At 40.0% G+C, this 20,923-nt stretch overlaps 2 protein-coding genes across 2 annotated transcripts; both read left to right on the plus strand.

Annotated features, from left to right (window-relative positions):
• Positions 1 to 1,749: 1,749 nt before the first annotated feature.
• s100u (S100 calcium binding protein U) lies at positions 1,750 to 10,478 on the plus strand. Its single transcript, XM_059350441.1, has 3 exons — positions 1,750 to 1,984; positions 5,472 to 5,602; positions 6,420 to 10,478. The coding sequence occupies exons 2-3, from the start codon at positions 5,483 to 5,485 to the stop codon at positions 6,999 to 7,001; spliced, it is 702 nt and encodes a 233-aa protein (XP_059206424.1). The 5' UTR covers positions 1,750 to 1,984; positions 5,472 to 5,482; the 3' UTR covers positions 7,002 to 10,478.
• A 2,414-nt stretch (positions 10,479 to 12,892) lies between these two features.
• s100s (S100 calcium binding protein S) lies at positions 12,893 to 13,436 on the plus strand. The gene is made up of 2 exons (XM_059350663.1): positions 12,893 to 13,045; positions 13,245 to 13,436. The coding sequence occupies exons 1-2, from the start codon at positions 12,893 to 12,895 to the stop codon at positions 13,434 to 13,436; spliced, it is 345 nt and encodes a 114-aa protein (XP_059206646.1).
• The last annotated feature ends 7,487 nt before the right edge of the window (positions 13,437 to 20,923 follow it).

Genomic DNA, 20,923 nt, shown 5'->3' on the forward strand with positions numbered 1-20,923 from the left:
TGCGTTACTGCTGCCACAAATACACCATCCAGACCATATCTTGTTCCATAGAGCTTCATAATGCCTGTACAAAGCTACAAAGCTGCCTGTCCAAGCATACAGCACGGCCTCTGTCAGTCACTGAGGCCTTCATGGACATCCCTTTATGTTTGGGAAGTTTAAGGCAGTGTAGGTTAATTGCATTCTCCTTGTTTAGCTGTTAATTCTTGTTGTTATACGCTCACTTTGTGTTTCATTCTCATGTCTAGACAGAGTTATGTGTGCTGGCTTGCTCCCCGGCTGTTTTATAGCCTTTAGGCCTGTTTTAATCCTGTAAAAAAGAGAGGAGATGCTGCTAACTGATGTTAAAAAAAACACGAATCTTTCAACAGATAAGAAAATGTGACCTTTGTTTCCAAATTACACATGCTAAGGTGGCAGTGTGGGAGGAGTGATGACGGGCAAATGAGTCAGCAGCATTAAAGTGAGAGAAGGCACCGCGACTAGACTGTGGAGGGAAGTCTCTGTCCCTACGGTGGGCAGTCTCCTAAATATTATGTAGAGGCTTGAATTTCATTTACTCATTGAAAGAAGTAGTGAGATTTAATCTGTAGTGGCACTTTAAAAATATTTGAAAGCCCTTTCAAGAATCTGGAAGGACGGCTTTACTTCTTGCGCCACTTCTGCCACCTACACATTTTTCTGAAGATTCCTTGACACTCAAATATCCAAGAGTGGGAAAAGCTTGACCCTCAAACAAGTTTTGTTCTGGTTGTTGAAAACTATGATTTTGTTCATGTTTGTTACTTTTGTTGGTGCAAATCATGACGCATTCTGAATTTGTGTCCCCTTTGAGGGCACCCCAAATTCAACACCACACAATTTGCTCTTATCTGTAGTGCTATTAATCAATCTAGATAGCTGTTTTATGAGTTTCAAAGAGTTGGAGATATCGGCTGAACAGATGTCTGCCTTCTCTCGAATATAATGGAACTAAAGTGCACTTGGCTGTGGTACTCAAAGTGTAAAAGAAAAATCAAAAACCATGACCCTGTTGCTCAAGATAATCGACAGACCTTGTGTTGTGAGTAATTTCATGCAGGAACTATTTTCTTTCTCATTTAGTTCCAGCATGAAAATGCTCACAGAAAGGTCTGGGGATTATCTTGAGCAACCAGGTCATGATTTCTGCAAAGTTTTTCAGATGTGTTCTTTTGGCGCTTTGAGTGCATCAAGTGAATGCCATCTAGTCCCATTATATTTAACAGAAAGCAAAGACTTCTATGATATTGCCAACAATTTGGCAACTCAGTAAAACAATCTAAACTGATAAATAGCACTACAGGTAAGAGGGAAAATATGTGTTTTTAATTTTTGGGTGAACTGTCCCTTTAACACGTCTGTGAGACATACAGATGTTTAAAAAAAAAAAAAAAAAAAAAAAAGATACATCCTCCCTAGAAAGGATTGTTAGATTATGACTGATAGCTGCTTTCCGTTTCAAATTGTTGATTTTTTTTCTCTATTTAATAAGTGAAATAGTTCAGAAAGCGACCGAGCCTTACAGATGAAGTAATCCCACCCGCCCTGTCTCCTCGTCCCTGCACATGAAGCCGCTCCAAGCCACAAGCCTGGCTAGCTGGCGTGAAACTGTGCAAATCACACATGACGCGAAACAGCTGGCGCATGAGCCAAAGATAATTCCAATAAAAAACAACTTTAAGTGTTTTGATACACTTTCACTCCCTTTTCCTGCAGAGTTCGAGCCGCGCTCTTCCACATTCCCACTTCTCCCTCTCACTCTTCCAGGTACACGCCCTTTGACTTGTCAGGGGGAAAAGTTTTAAGGAAAGAAAAAAAAAACCTAAATCACGGAAGAGATTCTGCTGTCCTACTAGTTTGGCAAGTTCTCTGGGCTCAAAGCGGCGTAGAAAGGCGGAGAAGAGGGCAGAAACTGAAATTTGCGCACATTTGTACACTTCTCTTGTCCCGCAGACTGTAAACGGTGAGTTGAATGCGTCTTTCTGGATTCTTTAAAGTTTCTCCTGCCTGTGAGCATTGTGTTTGTTCATGGTTTTTGCCACGTTTCGATAGACTCTTGCAAGAGCCATCCCATGAAAGTTGGCCGCGGTCTGACTGCAGGACGGTTTCAATGACTGAAGCAGTCTGAAGGGTTTTAGGCTCACGTTGCACTTTTAGAAAAGAGTAAATGATAGTATCTGGTGCTTATTCTGCTTTTATTTACGCTTACTTTTTCGGTTTTATTGGCAGTGTATGATTGCCATATGCTCTCTCACTATCTCTCTGTCTCTCTCCCCCTCTCTCGGAAAGATATTTGATATTTTGATGAAGATAAATTGTCAAGTTGCAAATCAACTGCAAACAGCTTGTAAAAAATTGAAGTGACGCGAGGTGACAAGAGCTTATGTGTAGTTTATCCAGTGGGCATCCGGTCGTGCGTAAAAGTGCGATTTAGCGCAAAATCAACATTTTGCGCACACTGCTTTTTTTCTATAAAGAGGCCCACGAGAGTGACAGATTGGCCTACTGGGTGGATTTTTGTTTCTGTGTCGTTTTATGACAACTTCTTCCCACTTTACAAATATTTCAAATAGCGTATGGTGTTGATGATGGTGGCGAACTTGTTGATAAGTGTTGCGCAACGTTCAGTTGTCTGTATTTCAAACCCTAACTGGGGAGTCAGATGAAAGACAGCAGCTGTATGTCTGCTCCCCGCAATTTACAGCCACAACCTAACTTGTTCCTCTGTTAATATTTTATGCCACACGAGCGGTAGTATTGTCATTACTCTGCGCACATACCGTATCACATTCGCCCATTTGGAAACGCAACACTCAATCTCCTTTGGGCTCTAGAGGGAAACGGGAAACCTCTGGTTGTAGGCCTGTATATTTAATTATTTGCGCACTTGTTTTTTTCCCTTTTTAAGACAAATAACGGAGATTAGTTTGTCTCTTTAGTGGGACAAGACGAAGCTCTGACGTGGGAAGGGGGATGCAATTCATTTGTCGGAATTGCAAGGCACGTGTTGGGACTCTGTCCAGGCAGGGTAATACCACCTTAAGAAGGGTCACCAGGTAAATAATGAATGTGAGAATGGACAGAAATGTCAATCCAGGAATAGAAGAAATGCCTTTGCTGGGTATTTTTGGACAGGACGCAGTGAGAGCCGTTAAGGCCCTTGTGTACTCAGGCTGCAGAGGGTGTGTCACCGGTGCAGGAAGAAGTCCCCTAGAGTTCCTACAAAACACGGAATCTGCCTCTAAAATAACAAAAAACTGACAAAGGACATGATATACACGGAGAGAAGTGTTTAAAGTGACAGTTAATCTGCAAACAACTCAAAAATACATATAGGCTATTTTCTCTTAGTTGTAGTGCTATAACCATAACCGGGTCATAATCTATTGAAAGCAATATTGTTGTTGAGTTTTTCAAAGTGTGTTTTCTGCTCTATAAGAGAGCTTTATCAATTCAAACTCCAGGTTAGAAAATAAAAATGCTGATGGTGCACATAAACCTCTTTTGAATCTATTGGATCAGATATGCTTGCTCTACCACATGCAAACTTGTGGTTGTTTTGTGCTCATGTGGCAGAAAGGGTCAGAGCATAATGACAGTTAGCGATCAGTAGGTTAGGAGTAAAATCTAAAGGGGTCGTGTGAAATTTAAGCCTTTAATTGCCCTCTGTTACAGTGTCAGGGCTCTCTGTCTCTAATGAGACTAACAGACACACGCCCTAATTGGCCACATATGCTTGTAGGGAGAAATGGAGAAATTGCTTGGCTGCTTGAGTGTGACATGCACTTCAGTAATTGAGATATTAATTTGTGACCACTCTGCTGACAGGAGGGAGACTGCGCCCTGTAGAGACAAGAAGTCTACGGTGTCTTTTCTCCCCAGCAGCACAAACTGTTGTTTGCTCTGCAACATTTGAATACTGAAGCTGACAGACGGGTACAGTCGCCTTGAACATATCCGTTCACTGCTGTGGGGCAAACTAGCTCGGAGTTGGCCTGTAAATTCCTGTCTAAGTGATCTCCACAGACAGCAATGAATGGAATTCCTGCAAAGCTGTGTCACCTACTGGCATGTTTTACACTTTGAGCAATGTGTGTCGAATACCTATACATCCGTCAACGACTATATTTATGTTTGTGTCTCAATCTGTAACGTCTGGGTGAACTATTTGTGCAGAAATTTACTGTTAGTGTGTAAAAAAAGCTAAAGCCCAACAGGCATACAGGATTATACTGATACTGATGATACTGATACCGATACTGATACCGATACTGATACTATTGAGGGAAGAATAAATTGTGTGATTAACAAGATAGTGGATGATATAGTGAACGTTTGAGCTAGAAATTATGAAGGATGACAAGACAGAAGTGACGTGTAAAAGCAAAAGGCGGAAGCGAGGATACAGAGCATAAAGAACAGCAAAGTCCACTTTTGGTGGGCGGGTCAAACAAACACAGGACTTTGACTAAGGTGACTGATTTTTGTGTACCATGTGAAACCAAAAGTCAACGTTGTTATTTGTACGGTAGTTACATCCAAATATTTAGGTCTTATTCTGCCTAACCGTGTACGTTTTGCCTGACCTAAAGCAAGTCATTTTGTTGCCTAAAACTAACCAAGTTAAAACAGTTTCACAAAGTTAACAAAACATGTTTTAAATGGCATAAGGACACGTTGATCTGTACGGGTGCTTATTTGGGGTCTTATTAGAGGGTAGGAATGAATTATCTATGTGGTCGTACCGTTTGGAGGACTTGTTGAATAGCTTTAAAATCCTTGTCAAGCCTCATTGTCACATATGTTTGCATGTATTCTTGTACAATAGTGTGAAAGTTTGAGAAGGAAAAAAAGGGCAACAAAATGAAAAGGAGGATGAGACACTGGCAGGCACAGGAAGAGAGGCTGAAAGAGAGAGGCTGGTACAGCTGGTGAGAGAAAGAAAAAGAGAGAGAGAGCAGGCAGAGCAGACAAGGACTAGGTAATCCCTTAGGTAATCTGAAGCCAAGTCCCCTCGGTAGCTTCAGTAGATCAGATGACCTATCAAAGATCAGAACTTCCATTGTGCATCACAGCTCGTCTCTCAATCTGACTCCCTCTCACCCTCTTTACTTATCTCACGTCACCGTCCCTCCCTTATTGGGCCTTTTAGACTCAACACCTGAAACGAAAGGCCTCGTAGGGACACGAGAAGATCCTCTGTTTCATTTTCCACTGGATGTGCCGATCACTTGAATGTGTTTTAAATCAGAGAATACTGGAACTTCCTCCCTTACAGTACACGCTGTAGCAACAACACGTTTAATCACTTCTAGCATGATCTAATGTCTGTGACTATCTATCTATCTATCTATCTATCTATCTATCTATCTATCTATCTATCTATCTATCTATCTATCTATCTATCTATCTATCTTAACACCATTGTCTTGGCCCCTTCTTTTCTCCAGTGAGAGGAGTCATGGAGGCTGCCATTCAGACCCTGGTGAAGGTCTTCCTGAAGTCGACCAAGGGAAAGGAGAGTCTACGAAAGAATCAGTTCCAGAGCCTTGTGAAGGAGCAGCTCCCCAACATCCTTTCGGTTAGGAAATGTTCACTGAAACACTTTGCGTCATGCAACCACCTCACAGAAAACAACATTGTAGCACAAGTTAGCACAAGTTTTATTGAGGTTGTATGAGGCACTTATCTATAGTCAGTGTATTACGTAAAGTAGACGGCCCTTAGCAAATCTATCAGTTTATGTGTACACCATATTTTGCATATTTTCACAGTTCTATCTTGGCATCAGACAGTTATTTCAGAAAGGGAACTAAAGCTGTTATCTAGGCTCTCTTCAAGCCACCAGACTCCATTAAGAAAAACACCAATTTTACCTCGCAGTTGCTGGTCTCCTGCTGCCTCCATCGTTTTACTTTTTTTGTGTTAATGTGTGACTTTGGTGTCCAAACTAAAGTCACACATTAACACAAACTGACAAACAGATCTAGGCAACAGAACACCAGCAGCTCCAGTCTACTGCCTAATAATGGTAATGCTGCAGGCTTCACAGCGGTACATTGCTTAACCTCCATGCAGGTACTTCTGCCTGTTTTTCCAAACTGTGGGCGTGCTGACTGACATCTACTGTAGGTAAAACACTGACTCTGGATAGGTGCCTTATGCAATCCCACTTAAACAATCCTGACTGTCCCTTTTAGCTGGAGCATTGTGATCAAATGATGGTGTAATATACAGTAGGTGAATGGTGGAAAGTGATCCGATATGATAGAATGACATTCATCAGCATTATAATGTAGATAAAGTAGCCGATAGAGGGTCATTTACCAATCGTGTATGGTGATTTCACCAGGTTGAGTTACTAATCATCATGCTTGATGTGTGTGCCTACTATGCAGGGCACAGAGAACAAAGATGCGATCAACAACATGGCCATGGGACTGGATGCTGACCAAGACGGCAAGGTTGGTTTTGAGGAGTACTTGAAGCTGATTGGCTACCTGGCGTGCTCAGTCAGCGAGCAGCGCAACCTCGAGCCTGCCCAAAATGCTGCGAGCGAACCGGGAGTACAAAGTGAACAAGCCAAAGAGGAGGAAAAGCCAGCGGCAAACGCAGAAGCAAAGGAGGAACCAAAGGCAGAAGCAAATGAAGAGCCAAAGGTAGAAGCAGCCGCTGAAGTAAAGGCAGAAGAATGTAGTGGTGGAAATGTAGTAACAGTAGGTATAAAGTCTGAGGGGGAGACGCAGCCTGAAGCAGCAAAGGAGGAGGAGAAGCCAGAAGCAACAGTGGTGGCGGCAGTGCCCGGGGTGGCGGCAGTGCCCGGGGTGGCGGCGGCAGCGCTAGAGGAGGCAGCAGCGACAGTGGAAGTGGCCGTGATAGAAGGAGAAGTGGAGGTGCAGAAGGAAATAGAAAAGGTGGAGGAAGCTGCAGAGAAGCTAGAGGAGGAAGTGGAGAAGAAGATAGACGAGGCGACTTCATAGGGGACAATCCATTCCTTTACATACAAAAAAGAAAATCACACTACACGCTTACATTCAACACTACAAAAAAAACGCAGCATTAATGCCAAAACAAGTCGGAAAGCCACTATAGTTTTTTTTTAAACACACATTATGAAATACAAAATGTCGGTAAACAATCAAACACTACAAACCCAGCTCTGAAGAAAGCCCATTCCTCTTATATGATTTTTTTAAACAAAACATGTACATGACAGTAGAATCATTGCTTTGTACTACTAGTTACCACTATGTTCATATGTACAGCATGTGCATTCCACTATATAGCACATTTACCTCATATGATAATATACTATGATCGCATGCAGACGTACACTATCATATGCATGCCATATCCCTGTGAAAAGTTTACTGCAAAAATATGATTTACCTGCAAGTGTCACTGCAGCCAAGAGTTTAACTTTATATATATTATCCTTTTTTCCATTTTTATCTTTATCTGGGTCTTTTTTTTTCAACTCCATACACTACTTACTATGCATTGGTCCTTGGTAAAACATAAGCAGTATACCTTGCTAAGCACTAATAGTTTAAAGGAATAGTTTGACATTTTGGGAATTAGTTTTCTTACCAAGTGTTGGATTGACACCATAAGATAATTTTAGCATAAAGGCTGGAAACCGCTAACATGGCCTACCTGTCTGCCAGCACTGCTAAAGCTAACGAACTAACATGTTATGTCTGGGCAGTTTAATATTCAGTGTACAAATACATATTAATTCACTAGTTTTAGATGTGTTGCTTGTTGGCTTTTGTTGCGTCTGAGAAAACGAAGCTAGCCTTTGCCCGTTTCCAGTTTTTATGCTAGGCTAAACTAATCAATTGCTGCATTTTGCTTCAGTATGAGTGCAATCAATCTTTTCAGCTAACTTCTAGCAAAAAAAGCCAATAATTTCACACAACGTCAAACTATTTCTATAATGTTTGCATGAAAATCTGTCATTAACACTACATACATTTTATTTTATTTTATTTTATTTTTTTTACATTTTGTCTTTTAACTCTCAATGTTATGGAGCATGACAATAAACTAATTGTTTTGCTGAAAACTTGCATTACTTCAACCCATCTTAGTTATGTACTCTATGCCCCATCACACCCTCATTTCTCTCTATCTAGTCTTATTTAAGGGCTGTCTGTCTCTTTCTGTAATTCCCTGAAAGATTCACTTCATGTGGATCCTAAAATATTCTCTCCACTCCTCGTAGTCAGCCCTTGAGTAGTAACTGGAAGATCTAAATAATTAAGGTTCAAGAATGGAATCCACACCAAAGGACCCTTATGGTCAAAGGGAGCCCAAAATAGTCCCATGGTAATGGGCTGGAGGAGACGACCAGAAAAGGTGTTTGTGCAACTTAATCCACCTGGAATAGAGCTGGTAGAGAATTACAACACAAGACTTAAAGAAGCCTATTACATATCACAACTGGCAATTTTTATCTCGTGTGTTTTATGATACAATTATCTAATTTTTATTTGTCATCCAAATTTAATGGCATTTCAATGGCTAGTAAATGTGTTGGGTGGAATATTATCTGGAGTGACCCCTGGTAGCACTGGATTGGTAGAAACTGGGCTCTCTTAAAAACTGCTAATTGTTGCTTGATGTTTTCTGATGGTTTTAGCACCAGTTGTTCAGGCTTGTGTGTTTCGTTGTCGGTCACACCCTCATACAGTTTAAAAGACCCTGTTTGACCTGTAACTGGATCCTTGAGTCACAGGCATTGGGAAACTACTGGATTAGACATTTGATGGGTAACACACCCTGGGACACAAACAATTACACGAAAGTAATCCTGGGCTCCAGTGATCCTGCCCATCAGACAAGGTGGTAGTGTCAGAGGTGCTTTTTTTAAACCAAGAAAAGAATACTGAGCCATCAATATAAATGTATGTCATGTGATCTTTTACAACAGGCTAATACATAAGATACTGCATGCTATCAGAAACTTTAGTATTTACATTATATTGAAATAATCGCAGCCAAATATTTAAGTTCAACATGGCCGCTTTATATTTAACTTTTTACTCTTTCTTGTTTGGACCACTATGGAGATCACTTGAAAACGTCTTTGTCACATTATATGCAATTTGTTAATTACAATTTAATGATTTGTAAATTGTCTTATTATCAATAATGCAGCCATGAGAAAAAGGCTCGTGTTGCAGGCCCCGCTATGTTACAGGTGTGCCGTGCCAGCCACGTAGTGCTCAAGGCACACACATTTTGGGCACCGTACCAAATGTGCACCTTATGCACTGTAAGAGCACCTGGCACTTCAAACTGCTAAGCAGCAAAATGGGCAAGACAAATAAACCTGAGTCATGTGGTCACCCTGCCTCGCTGCGACACTCCCATTGTAAATACTCTCTCATTTACACTCACTCTGCTCAGCCTTTATACTCGTAGTACGCTGTGTTTCCTGCATGCTCTATTACTAGCACACTTATTGGACATTTGGGGCTATTTAGGTTATATTATTCTTTTATTACAATTATTATATTCTTTTTTATATCAAAACATTTTCTAAACATGGTACTTCCTGTGAATAATGGAAACATATCACTCTCTTGCACCATCTACAGCCAGCTCTCTGCTCAACATGTACATATGCCTCAGGCACTTGTATCTTGTATGTATGTATTTGTATACATACTTGCAAGCTGCATACCTTATTTGCTATTCCCCATAGACCAGGTGTGTTTCCTGCATCTTTGTGCTCTTTCTTTGCTCTCAACCAATAATTTTATGCAAAGTTATGGTAAAAAAAACAAAACTGGATAATGCAGAATTCACTTTACTGGCATGTTTTAAAATGACTTGCACTACAGCAATTAACCAAGCTGAAGTAAACATAATGTGGAAATTGTTCTATCGCAGCTAATGCTTACTTTTAACCTATTTGGAACAGCAGATGGACGGATTGAACTGTCTGCTCTGGCAATTTTTTTGTTACGATCCCATAGTGTGAACCCCGCCCAACCTTAACTCCATGCAGATTAAAAACATGCTGGAACGAAACACAGCAGATTTGCAGCAGGGAGTGTTTGCCGCCAGATTTTCATTGACACATAGTCTCATTCATTGTGTGAGACGGATGAAGATAAAAGGCTATGTTAAGAATCCTCCCAGCGGATATCATAAGTGTACATACAAGCATATGGATGTGCTCCGGGTCAAAATGTTTTGTGATTATGGGACCATTCCCAGGATATTGTGCAGGCTTTCATCATTGTGTACTGATGTACTCTGTTTATTTCCTGCCAAGTGCTCGAGGGGTGTTTGTGTTAAGCAGTTGGACTCATTTCAGTCCACTGAAATGTCCTGTAAACGCCACTATGCCCGTATTTCAACTTCTTATGTAATGCTGTATCATTTTTGCTAATTCTATGTAACATGTTTAATGGCTAATATTGAATAAAACTGTGACGATAACATTTTGTATTTGTGTGGCCTGCTATGTGCTCTGCAATAGTGACGTTATCTTATAGTGTGTGTGTGTGTGTGTGTGTGATGGAGAGAAAGCACCTGCAAAGAGAGAGAGAGAGACAGGGAGAAGGAGGGGAGAGAAACACAAGTAGGGAGTAAGTAACAGGGTGAAGGAGTTTGGGGGGTGAGGAGGAGGAGGGGGAGGGGAGGAGGGAGAGGTGCAGGTGATATTTAAGCCACTGGCAAACTCTCTCCCCATCCATCTCTGCCTTGGCTCAGTCCCCTGCATCTCTTCAAAGACAAAGGAGGCCCTCCATCAACACTCAGGTAAGACAGACAGCTTGGAGGGGTTTCTGCACTCGACTTTCTCCTCTGTATCTAATGAAGGTTTACTTGTAAAGTAAATTAAAAAGCATGTTATCGGCTGTGCAACTGCAGTAAATAGCTGTAGAATCAAAACCCTCCGAGGCAGAAAAGGACTGGGTGGTGGGCGCTCAGCAGACATCTGTGGGAGGCATTTGAAACTTTTTTTCTTGCAAAGGTACAGTTTGCTTTCTTTTGATGTGCACACTTTGAGAAGAAGAACAGGGAATTTATACATCAAGAGAAGCTAATAGTACAGAAGTGTAATGCATATAAAGTTATTTTCTATTCATATTATTTAACTGTTTACTATTTTATCAATATTTGCTCTTTTTCTGAATTAATATAAATATCCAAAACAAAAAATGTAAACCAAGATAATTGCCTCATTAATTTAGAAAAAACAAGCAGATTTCTTTTTCATGAAATTTTTTCTCAGAATTCTAAAAATAATTATCACATTAATTTAAAAAATAACAACTCAGATATGTCATTATTAAAAAGAGAGCATATTTTTTTCTGATTAAAGCATATCTTAAAATTCTGAGATGATTGTCAAATTAATTTGATTAAAATTTAGAAAAACAGATACAGTAATCTCTTTAATTCAGAAAAACAGAGCCTCTATGTCTTTCTAAGGCGATTGTATTACGCTTCTGTACAATAGGGATTTGTGGCAAAGCAGTTTGGTGTAGATTTACCAGACAATTAGAGCACCAATGCTATTTTTTTTACCAGATTTTTAACTTCATACGTCATTCAATGTAGATATTTCTCCATCATTAAGTTTACATAGTGCATATTCATTATACTCAATATTGTGTTACTGGTAGCATTCTCGTCTCCATGGTTTCCTATTGTATTGTGTCAGTCAGTGAGACAGATGACCCCTATAGACTTTCCAGTTAGCCAGCTTTGGTGTCCACTCGCCTCCTCTTTTGTCTCTGCTGCCTACAACTGTGACCTCTGCAGCACAATGCTCTGCAGCACGATGACAGGCAATAACCGCTGACTGACATTTACATCCCTCTCTCCTTTTGTCATAGATGATAGTTAATAAATCATGCACAGGGATTGACTGACGGATTAATTGTGTCCCTCAGTATTCTGCACGGTTATGGATTAGCCTCAAAATGATGCCACAGACAAAGTTTAATGAATAAGGAACTTAATGGGTGCCCCACCTGTATGCACAAGTTTTCCTTTGTTTCTGAATATAATTAGCAGATAAGTTGTTTTGTTCTAATGGTTTGCATCTTGAATGATGAGGCTACAGGATCACTAGACATGTTTTTACTGATGCTGCTGTCATCCATCCATTCATTCATTTTATTTATTTAAAACCTCAGAAAAGGTACAGTATATACAATAAATGCACAATATAAAATCAAATAGCAATAAAAGAAAATAACATGGCTATATCGATTAAAACAAGAAAACATTTAATAAAACAAGCAATCAGTTCAGTAACAATTAATCAATTGTTCCATGCATTACCCATTCAGTTTACAGGAGCAACAAGCCAATAAGTGAAGCTTTAAAACAGCTGGAATGTTCTTAAAACCATCTTCAAAGTGATAGGAAGAGTACATTTTTCATATATTGCGACAGAAAGTCTTCACTCTAACTCTGCATCATTGACAGTGACTTATCTGTGTCTGTGTGTGCAGTCTCTCCACAAGTCCAGCACAAGAAGGTCCAAGATGCCGGACACAATGTGTGTAAGATTGTTCGAAAAGCTTTTCCCAAGCTATCCTCCATCTTTCCAACCAAACCTCTGAAATGTAAAACCCAGTAAGGTCACACACACACAGTGACCACACTATACTTTAAAATCAGGGTCTGTAATAGCCTCTGCGCTACGTGCAGAGTGTTATTCGACCCATTGTGTAGAAATGGGGAAAAAACCTCCTTGCTTCCTTCCATCCAGCCTGTCCAACTATCACTTTGACTTAGAGGTGGCTTCACCCTTGCCTGCCATGTGACCGCACATGCAGCTGGGGCTGGAGCGAGCATTTTGTGGCGGAGTCTGACCTTTTGACCTCGTGCCTTTTGCAGCATGTCCAAGGAGCCCAGTTCCAACCTGGAGAGTGCCATGCAGATGCTCATAAAGACCTTCCACAAGTATTCTGGGAAGGAGGGCGACAAGTACACGCTGAGCAGGGGCGAACTGAAGGAGCTGCTACTAGAGGAGCTGGGGACTTACTTAGGGGTAAGAGAAGGAGTGTGTGAATGGCTGTACACTGGTGCATTTTCCAAATATGCGACACACAAGTGGAGCTATGTGCTCACATACTCAGACACACAAGTTCAGACAAGCTTGTGATGCAGTGAGCAGCAGTGATGTATGCCCACACACACACATAACTGAGACGACATTCTTAACCCTCTCTCTTTCTTCCCTCTGACAGGGCTCCAAAGATAATGAAGCAGTTGAGAAGGTGATGAACGACTTGGACGCCAACAACGACGGGGAGGTGGACTTCACCGAGTTCATCATCCTGATGGGCGCCCTCACTGTTGCCTGCAACGACTTCTTCCTGGATTGCAAAACAGATGAGAAACCGAAAGACGATTCCAAAGGCGAGTCGGCAAAGAATTGAATCAGTGCAAGAGGAAAAAAAGTGGGGAGAAAAGTGGGAGGTGGAAAGAGGGAGAAGAGGAAGGGAGGAGGAGGAGGAGGAGGGGGGAAAGAACTGCGAGAGAATGAGGACAGAGTTGCAATGGATTTTTGTCTTATGCAATTTGTAAACACTTTGACACATGAGGGGAGCGGTCCAGCAGATAGTTTGTGGGTTCACAGTACATGCAGCATTCAGGAGTAGTGTAATCTTCTCTGTTTCATTCCAAAGCAAATCCGGAGCTAGTTGCACTACTAACAGCAGTGTTGACTTTACATATAAAACAGGGTTTATTTCAATTTCAGTCAACTCAAGTATAGCAGTTTTGACAGCCTCTTGCATGTTCTGAAGAAGGCACTGGAAAGAAAGGAAGTTTCGCAGGCCAGGATGTTTGAGCGCTTCTTGCACATGAATAATTTGTGAACATATATTGAGTAACAGATTATCATATTACTGTATGTACTCCGCGTTGAACAAGATTTATCCCCTTTCTTGTGCATATTTTGTAATCCTTTTTAGTAATAACCAATGCAGTCTTCAAAATATTAAACATGGCATTTAACCAACTATTAATTGTGGTGTGTTTTGCTTTTGCATACTTAAAAATCGCTCATGCTGCGCAAGTATTCATCGACATGTCGGGCATGAATCGCTGCACCTGGAAATCCAGTTGAATGGCGAGAGTAGAGGAACAATGCCAGCAAAGTGTGTGTTGGTGTGTGAGTGAGTGTCCGTGTCTCTCTCTCTCTCTCTCTTTCTCTCTCTGTGTCTGTTTGTGTGTGTATTGGGGATTCCCACAGAGTAAACTGCTCCAGCTCACACATCCTGCCAACAATATCCTGCAAGTCTTGTTCCACTAGATATAAGCTGACCCAGATGTTTGACTTGGATCTGCATGGAAAACTTCTTCAAAAGACAGAGAGAGAAAGAGAGAGGAGAAGAAGAGAGAGAGAGAAAGAGGGAGAAAAAGAAAAGAGAAAGGGTGTGATAAAGTGTGCTTTGTGTGCGTGTGTCTGTGTGTGTGTGTGTGTGTGTGTGTGTGTGTGTGTGTTTGTGAATGAAGGAGTGCATAGGTGGGGATCGAATCCAATTTATGGAGTGCATTAGTCAAATATGTAACTTGGAAAGCAGTGGTATAATCACAGAGGAATGTTCAAGTTGCTGTGACTGTTAGCACACTTACTGTCCCTCAGTGTCGAAAAAACACACACACACACACACACACACACACACACACACACACACACACACACACACACATACACACTCACACACACTCACACACACACAGATCAGTAAATCAACACGTCTTCTTCCACCTCATTGGCTTTTACAGCTGCCTGTCGCTTTTAAAGAAGAAAAATGCTGAGCAGCTGAATCACAGACCCTCGCCTTTCAACCAAAGGGGTTTCTTTACTTCTGGGTGTAATTGTGCTTGAACACTGATGAGCTTCCTCTTCTTACCTACCAGCAATATCAAGAAACTGATTCCAGGTCAGCCAGCGTGCATGGGCGTGGCTCACACACTATCTGCTTTCATTCCTCGCCGCACTATGTTCCCCGAAAGGCCGTCCTCTGATTGGACGGTTTGAATATTTGAGCAGGAGGTGCTGGGCCTGCAGATAAGGTAAACAATTCAAAACAAAACAGTGTCTATGATTGTTAACTGCCTGAGGGGAAACAAACAGTCTGTGACGACTGTTAACAGCCTCTGTTACCTTTTTTCTCATTCCAAAGGACCAATAAAACAGCTGTTTTCATGTGGCGCAAAAGAGATCTGACAAATTGCAAAATATAAACACCTCATGTGGAGGAATATTAAATGCTAGTTAGTAACATTTGCAACGTATAAAATAAGCTTTAAGGGAACTGCAGGTGCTTCACAAAAGGAAATTAGTTAATATGCAGATGGGAACAGTTTCAAAAGTCAGCATACAAACTGCAGTCACATATAACAGCTTGCCTACAGTGTGAAACAAGTATTCAGACCCTTAACTTAAATAAAGGTACCAAAAGTCTCAAAATAAGAGCACAAGTACAGTTAGGCATTCAAACTTTAAAATGTTTTTGCAGAAACATGTACTTTAATATGTAAGCAATAGAGGGATAGTTCTGTTTTTTATGTAGTGTGGTTGTATGAAAAAATTATCCATTGTCAGTGTAATACCTGAAGGCATTCGGCACGCCTTTACTTTGGAAAAACAGGCAGGTGTACAGACAAAGAAGCTAAGCAATGCACTGCTGTGGACTGGGACACCAGCAAAATATATTTTAGTCACCCAAAAAAAACAGTATAAATTCAAATGTAAGCACTATGTAGAACATACAGCTCTTTCTGGCGGGGAACTGAAGCTGTTATATGCTCTTGTCAAAGCCACCAGACTCCATAGATAGATAGATAGATAGATAGATAGATAGATAGATAGATAGATAGATAGATAGATAGATAGATAGATAGATGGATAGATGGATGGATGGATGGATGGATGGATGGATGGATGGATGGATGGATAGATAGATAGATAGATAGATAGATAGATAGATAGATAGATAGATAGATAGATAGATAGATAGATAGATAGATAGATAGATAGATAGATGGATAGCATACATTGAAAATACTGGAAATGGAGAGTAAGTACAATAGTACAGTAAATGTGCTTATATTTCACCACAGTATAACTGCTGAAGGAAGAGGTCGTTATAATTGACATGTAATTTAAAAGAGACGGCCATTGCAGCATGGCTCATTTAATGCAATTAAATTCCAATGGGATTCTGTATGTAGTAAAAGGGAGGCGGCTGATTGTAACTGCGGTGTATTAGTTGTGGTGAGACAGGCATCCACCAGGAGTTATGCTCCGGGGCAGTTACTTAATTCTCACTCACGTGGCCTTTATGACCACACTTGGACAAACAATGGCTGGAGGACATCCTGCAACCAGTATCTAAAAACACGCCTGACCCTACAAAGGTTCAAACTAAAAGGTAGCGTCTCTGTTGATGGATCACACATGGCAGGTGCTGCCTGTGTGAGGAAAGGAGATGAGCAACACAAAGCCAGGCCATGTCACTGGCTCCGAGCCTGACGCATCTGATAAGGAAGGCAGGGACACTTCGGTTACCAACAGAGCAGGTCAAGCGACACCCAGATGTCAAGCCACCACGTCGATCAGGCGGTCATGTCAAGCTGTCATGAAAGCCTGAGAGCCGGCAGCGATTGCATGACAGTAGGGTGGCACACATGTGAGAACAAAATGAAATTATTCATTCAAGTATACAGTAGTATAGATGTCTCCAGGTCTATATCATGTGATGATTGATTCCTTTCCAGGTGTAGTTTGCTCTCTCTTGGAATAGAATTTGAGAAGGCCCGCTTTCCTCAGGTTCATGAAATCCATCTTGATAGAAGAGCGCAGAGAGACCTTCTGGCTGCCAGAGAGCAGTCAGGAGACATATGAATTACAAGGACCTGGTTCTCCTAATTCATAAAGAACATGCTCTGCCATAAGAGGCAGCGCTGGGGAGTAACTCATCACCTTTACTCAAGCACAGTTTCTAGGTGCTTGTAGTTTACTTGTGTGTTGCCATTCGGTTTTACTTTTCTACTCATTTCAGAACAAAGCTACTATTACTATTAATTTAAAACATGTTACAATCTGATATAAAGTATCACACTATTAAATAGTAAAGCAATGGTTCTTTATCATTTTGGCTTGTGTGTGTAGCTGTCAAGGCACATTTCACTGCTAAACTTCTCACATGGTTTCATTTTAAAAGACCTTAAATGATCCAGTATTTCACAAAAAAGGGCAAAGATTAGAGAAAAAGCCAAAAAAGGGAAGAATTATGAAGCAGAACTTTGTTTTTTATTCGTCTTTCCACCCCATTAATCATCTGGTCTCCTCAGATTTACATCATGATACCAAGTTGTCCTGCTATAACAGTAAAATACTTCTTCTTCTCTTTTTGCTTTTTTATTCTAATGGCCCATGTGTTGACCATTGATGTTGTTTGGCTTTATTTTTCTGCTGTAAATCTATCTTCCTTGGACCTTGTGGAAATGTGTTTAACTAGTAAGAAGAGTAAGGCTGGAGATATGTTTTCTGTTCAGCCACCTGTCACATACACAACTGGATGCGTTATTAATAGATTTGTTCACACACTTACCTGTGTACGACGTGTGTTACTGGAGGTTTTCACTGGAGGGCATACCAGAGGAGTCAGATTGTTTAGAAATACTGGATTTGCATAATGTAAATAACAACAATCCAGGAAGTGACTATATTCAAAGACACCAGAGAGAAACTCTAAAACTGTCTCAGCAGAAATAGTGACAGTAGGGCTTCGTAGATTATATGTAAGGCCGTTAAAGTCGTGAAGATGGTGAGTACCCCTACACCGTCCCTACTGTTCATGTGTGTATTGCAGCTCGTGGACATGTAGCGTTCATTTCTGGCGACTTGCACAACTAACGCTCCACACACATGAGAGGCAGCCACACCAACACAGTTAACAGCAAGTATATCTCCGGCCTTGTGTTGACACACTCTATTGTCCCTTTTTTCTATTAGTTTTGCAATCAGCTTTTACCTACCTTTGATTTGTTACCAATTGTTTTATTATTTATATTGTTATTATGAAACTTATTTTTCCTTAAATATGATTTATTTTATTTTTTCTTTATTGAATTTTATCTACCTTCTAATTGAACTTTTACTTTAAAGTACTTTTTAGAAAAAAAGGCTTTTAACATTACAAAATGTCAACAATGTCGACATTTTATAAAATAAAAGTGTACAGTGTACATCCAAACTACTATTTATTGTATGATTTATTTTACTTCTTTATGATTATTATGATTATAATGATGATTATGATGATGATTATTCTTATTATTATTTTAATACATTTATAATATTATATATATAATTATGTTTTTGTACTTTTCCTATTGTTTATTATTAATATTTGTCTCACATAAAAATATTGACATTGGACTTATATGTAATGGTTTGCTCCTCTTGTTTTCTTTATATTGTATGACAAAATAAGATTCTATAAAGTTAGTTAATTAGTTAATATAAGAATTAAAAAATAAAAATGCTGTATGCACAATATCAGTGCTAACAATCTAAAAATGTGTTATATATTAATGTATCAGTCACAGAAACCTAAAGCTAATAATTTACATTCCTGCATTGTTGCTTTAGTAAATTATCTTCATACTTCTTCCATCACTGATAACAGATTTATATTTTCTAGCTAAGCAGGTAAAAGTATCTCATAAGTCAGCTGAAAGTAATCGCTGGTTTTAGAGTAATGAATCTAACCTGGGGGTCACTTGCCTCCATAAATTAAAACACCAACTCTTGGCACAAGTAGACGCAAGCAGTGATAGCGTCCTCTCAGAGCGTCAAGGTGACAGAGAGACATCAGCCTTGGGTAACGGGGCAGAGTGAGGTAAAGGAGAGGAGCGAATGATACGTAAGAAAAGAAGCGACAGTTGGTGTCAATTGCTCTTTTTTTCCTTCACATTAAGTGTCCTTGACACAGGTGTAATGATACTACTCTAGTCTTTGTCTGTTTTTAGTGCTGCGTTTACCTCAGATCTACACATGGCGCGGCCCGGAGTGATCCTCGCAGGTATACGTAAGATGTTTGTCCTCAACATGATCCTGAACCTAATCCCCCTACTAGACCTTTCCTCCTCACCTCTTCACTCCAACCTGGAATAATAATCTGCCCTCTTTTAGCGAAATGGAGCACTAAACTTTCAGACAAATTACTAAACCACTGAAACCACAATCAAGCTCCTGCAGTTAAAAGATTCATTATGTTCAAAAGTGCCCTCATTCAGTCAGGAACCAGCCTCTTCACAGACGCTGCGTCCTCTGGGACGATGAGGCAGTTTGATGCTTTGATCACTCCCTTTCAGAGCGCTTTCTCTGACACAAACACCCTCACTTTTTGCTGTTCGTGTTGTTGATTTACTGGGATCAGAGAGACGCTCACATGGGATCTACAGCATCGAGACTCAGGACCTTTTTATGCTGTTTTACAATGTTTCAACAGGTCTCCACATATCAAGTGAAAAATGTATACCAGGTGTGTCTCCTCATCCAACTTCTGCTTCAGTGTGCGGCCAAAAACTACAAACTGATCTAAATCTTTAAAAGAGATGCAAGATTGGCAGACTACCACAAATATTTAACACGAGACAAAAGTGGATCTCAGTTATTTTATTGTCATCCTGGAGTTGTCCAAATGTTTTCCAGTATATCTCTAGATCAAGAGTACACATACCATGTCAAATGTTTCAGTTACATTCAGAATACACAAAGAAAAATATCACTGAAGTGAATATAATATACAGTCATGGAAAAAAGTATTAAACCACATCTTTTTTCTTCAATTTCTTGTTCATTTTAATGCCTGGTACAACTAAAGGTACATTTGTTTTGACAAATATATTGATAACAACAAAAATAGCTCATAAGAGTTTAATTTAAGAGTTGATAATTGATAATAACCAAAATCATTATCAAGAAAGCCATGGAAAATGTCTAGATATCAGCTCTTAAATTAAACTATTATGTGCTATTTCTGTTGTTATCATTATATTTGTCATAACAAATGTACTTTTAGTTGTACCAGGCATTAAAATGAACAAGAAATTGAAGGAAAAGGGTGGTCTAATATTTTTTTCCACGACTGTAGTTTTTTTCCTTCAATTTAGTGTTCTACCTCTTAGCACCAGAGGGCATTAAACCCTGAGGGAGAACAGTGTCTGCAATGGCAATGCTTTTCAAAAAAAAAAAAAGTTATTCTTGTTTTCTTTTTTTGCAATATTCTTCATTAAATTCTTGCTCAAATGATCCCCATTTGTAGACCTAAAAAAAGTCTGACAAAAGCCATTCATTTTTACAGTTTTCCTATCACAAATCACAATAATATGTAGGTTCATCCCCCCAGAATTAAAGGGACAAAGATGAAACGCAGCCTCAGTTCTGATCATGAAAAGCACCAACTGTTGCAAAGCCAAGGTCCTTCAAGCACATTGCATCAGGGTGAATCACTCACTCTTCACAGTGAAGATAATACAGTGGAAACAACTCCCTCATTCACAGTAAAACAGAGGAAATCCTCAAGGGGCAGTTACACACAACTGACAAGTAAAAGGGGATAAATTAAAGAAAATGTGCTGCAAGCGTACACTATAAAATAACCGGTCTTTGTTTGGGTCCTATTAAGTGTAATGATATGGATTTTTACCAATTATTACTTTTGAGTTAAGAATAAAAGTTTACTGTGTTGGCCTATTGGTGCAGTGACCTGCCACGTCCACCAGAGGGTGGAAGAGAGCCACAAACTAGTTTCACTCCCAGTCAAAAGTCTTTTCTGCCTCATTGTGAATTTCACTTTGAGACAATAACAAAAAATATCGTGAATAGAGCTACAAGGGCTCG

The sequence above is a fragment of the Centropristis striata genome, chromosome 14, assembly GCF_030273125.1.
Source record: "Centropristis striata isolate RG_2023a ecotype Rhode Island chromosome 14, C.striata_1.0, whole genome shotgun sequence".
In the NCBI taxonomy this organism is placed as follows: Eukaryota; Metazoa; Chordata; class Actinopteri; order Perciformes; family Serranidae; genus Centropristis; species Centropristis striata.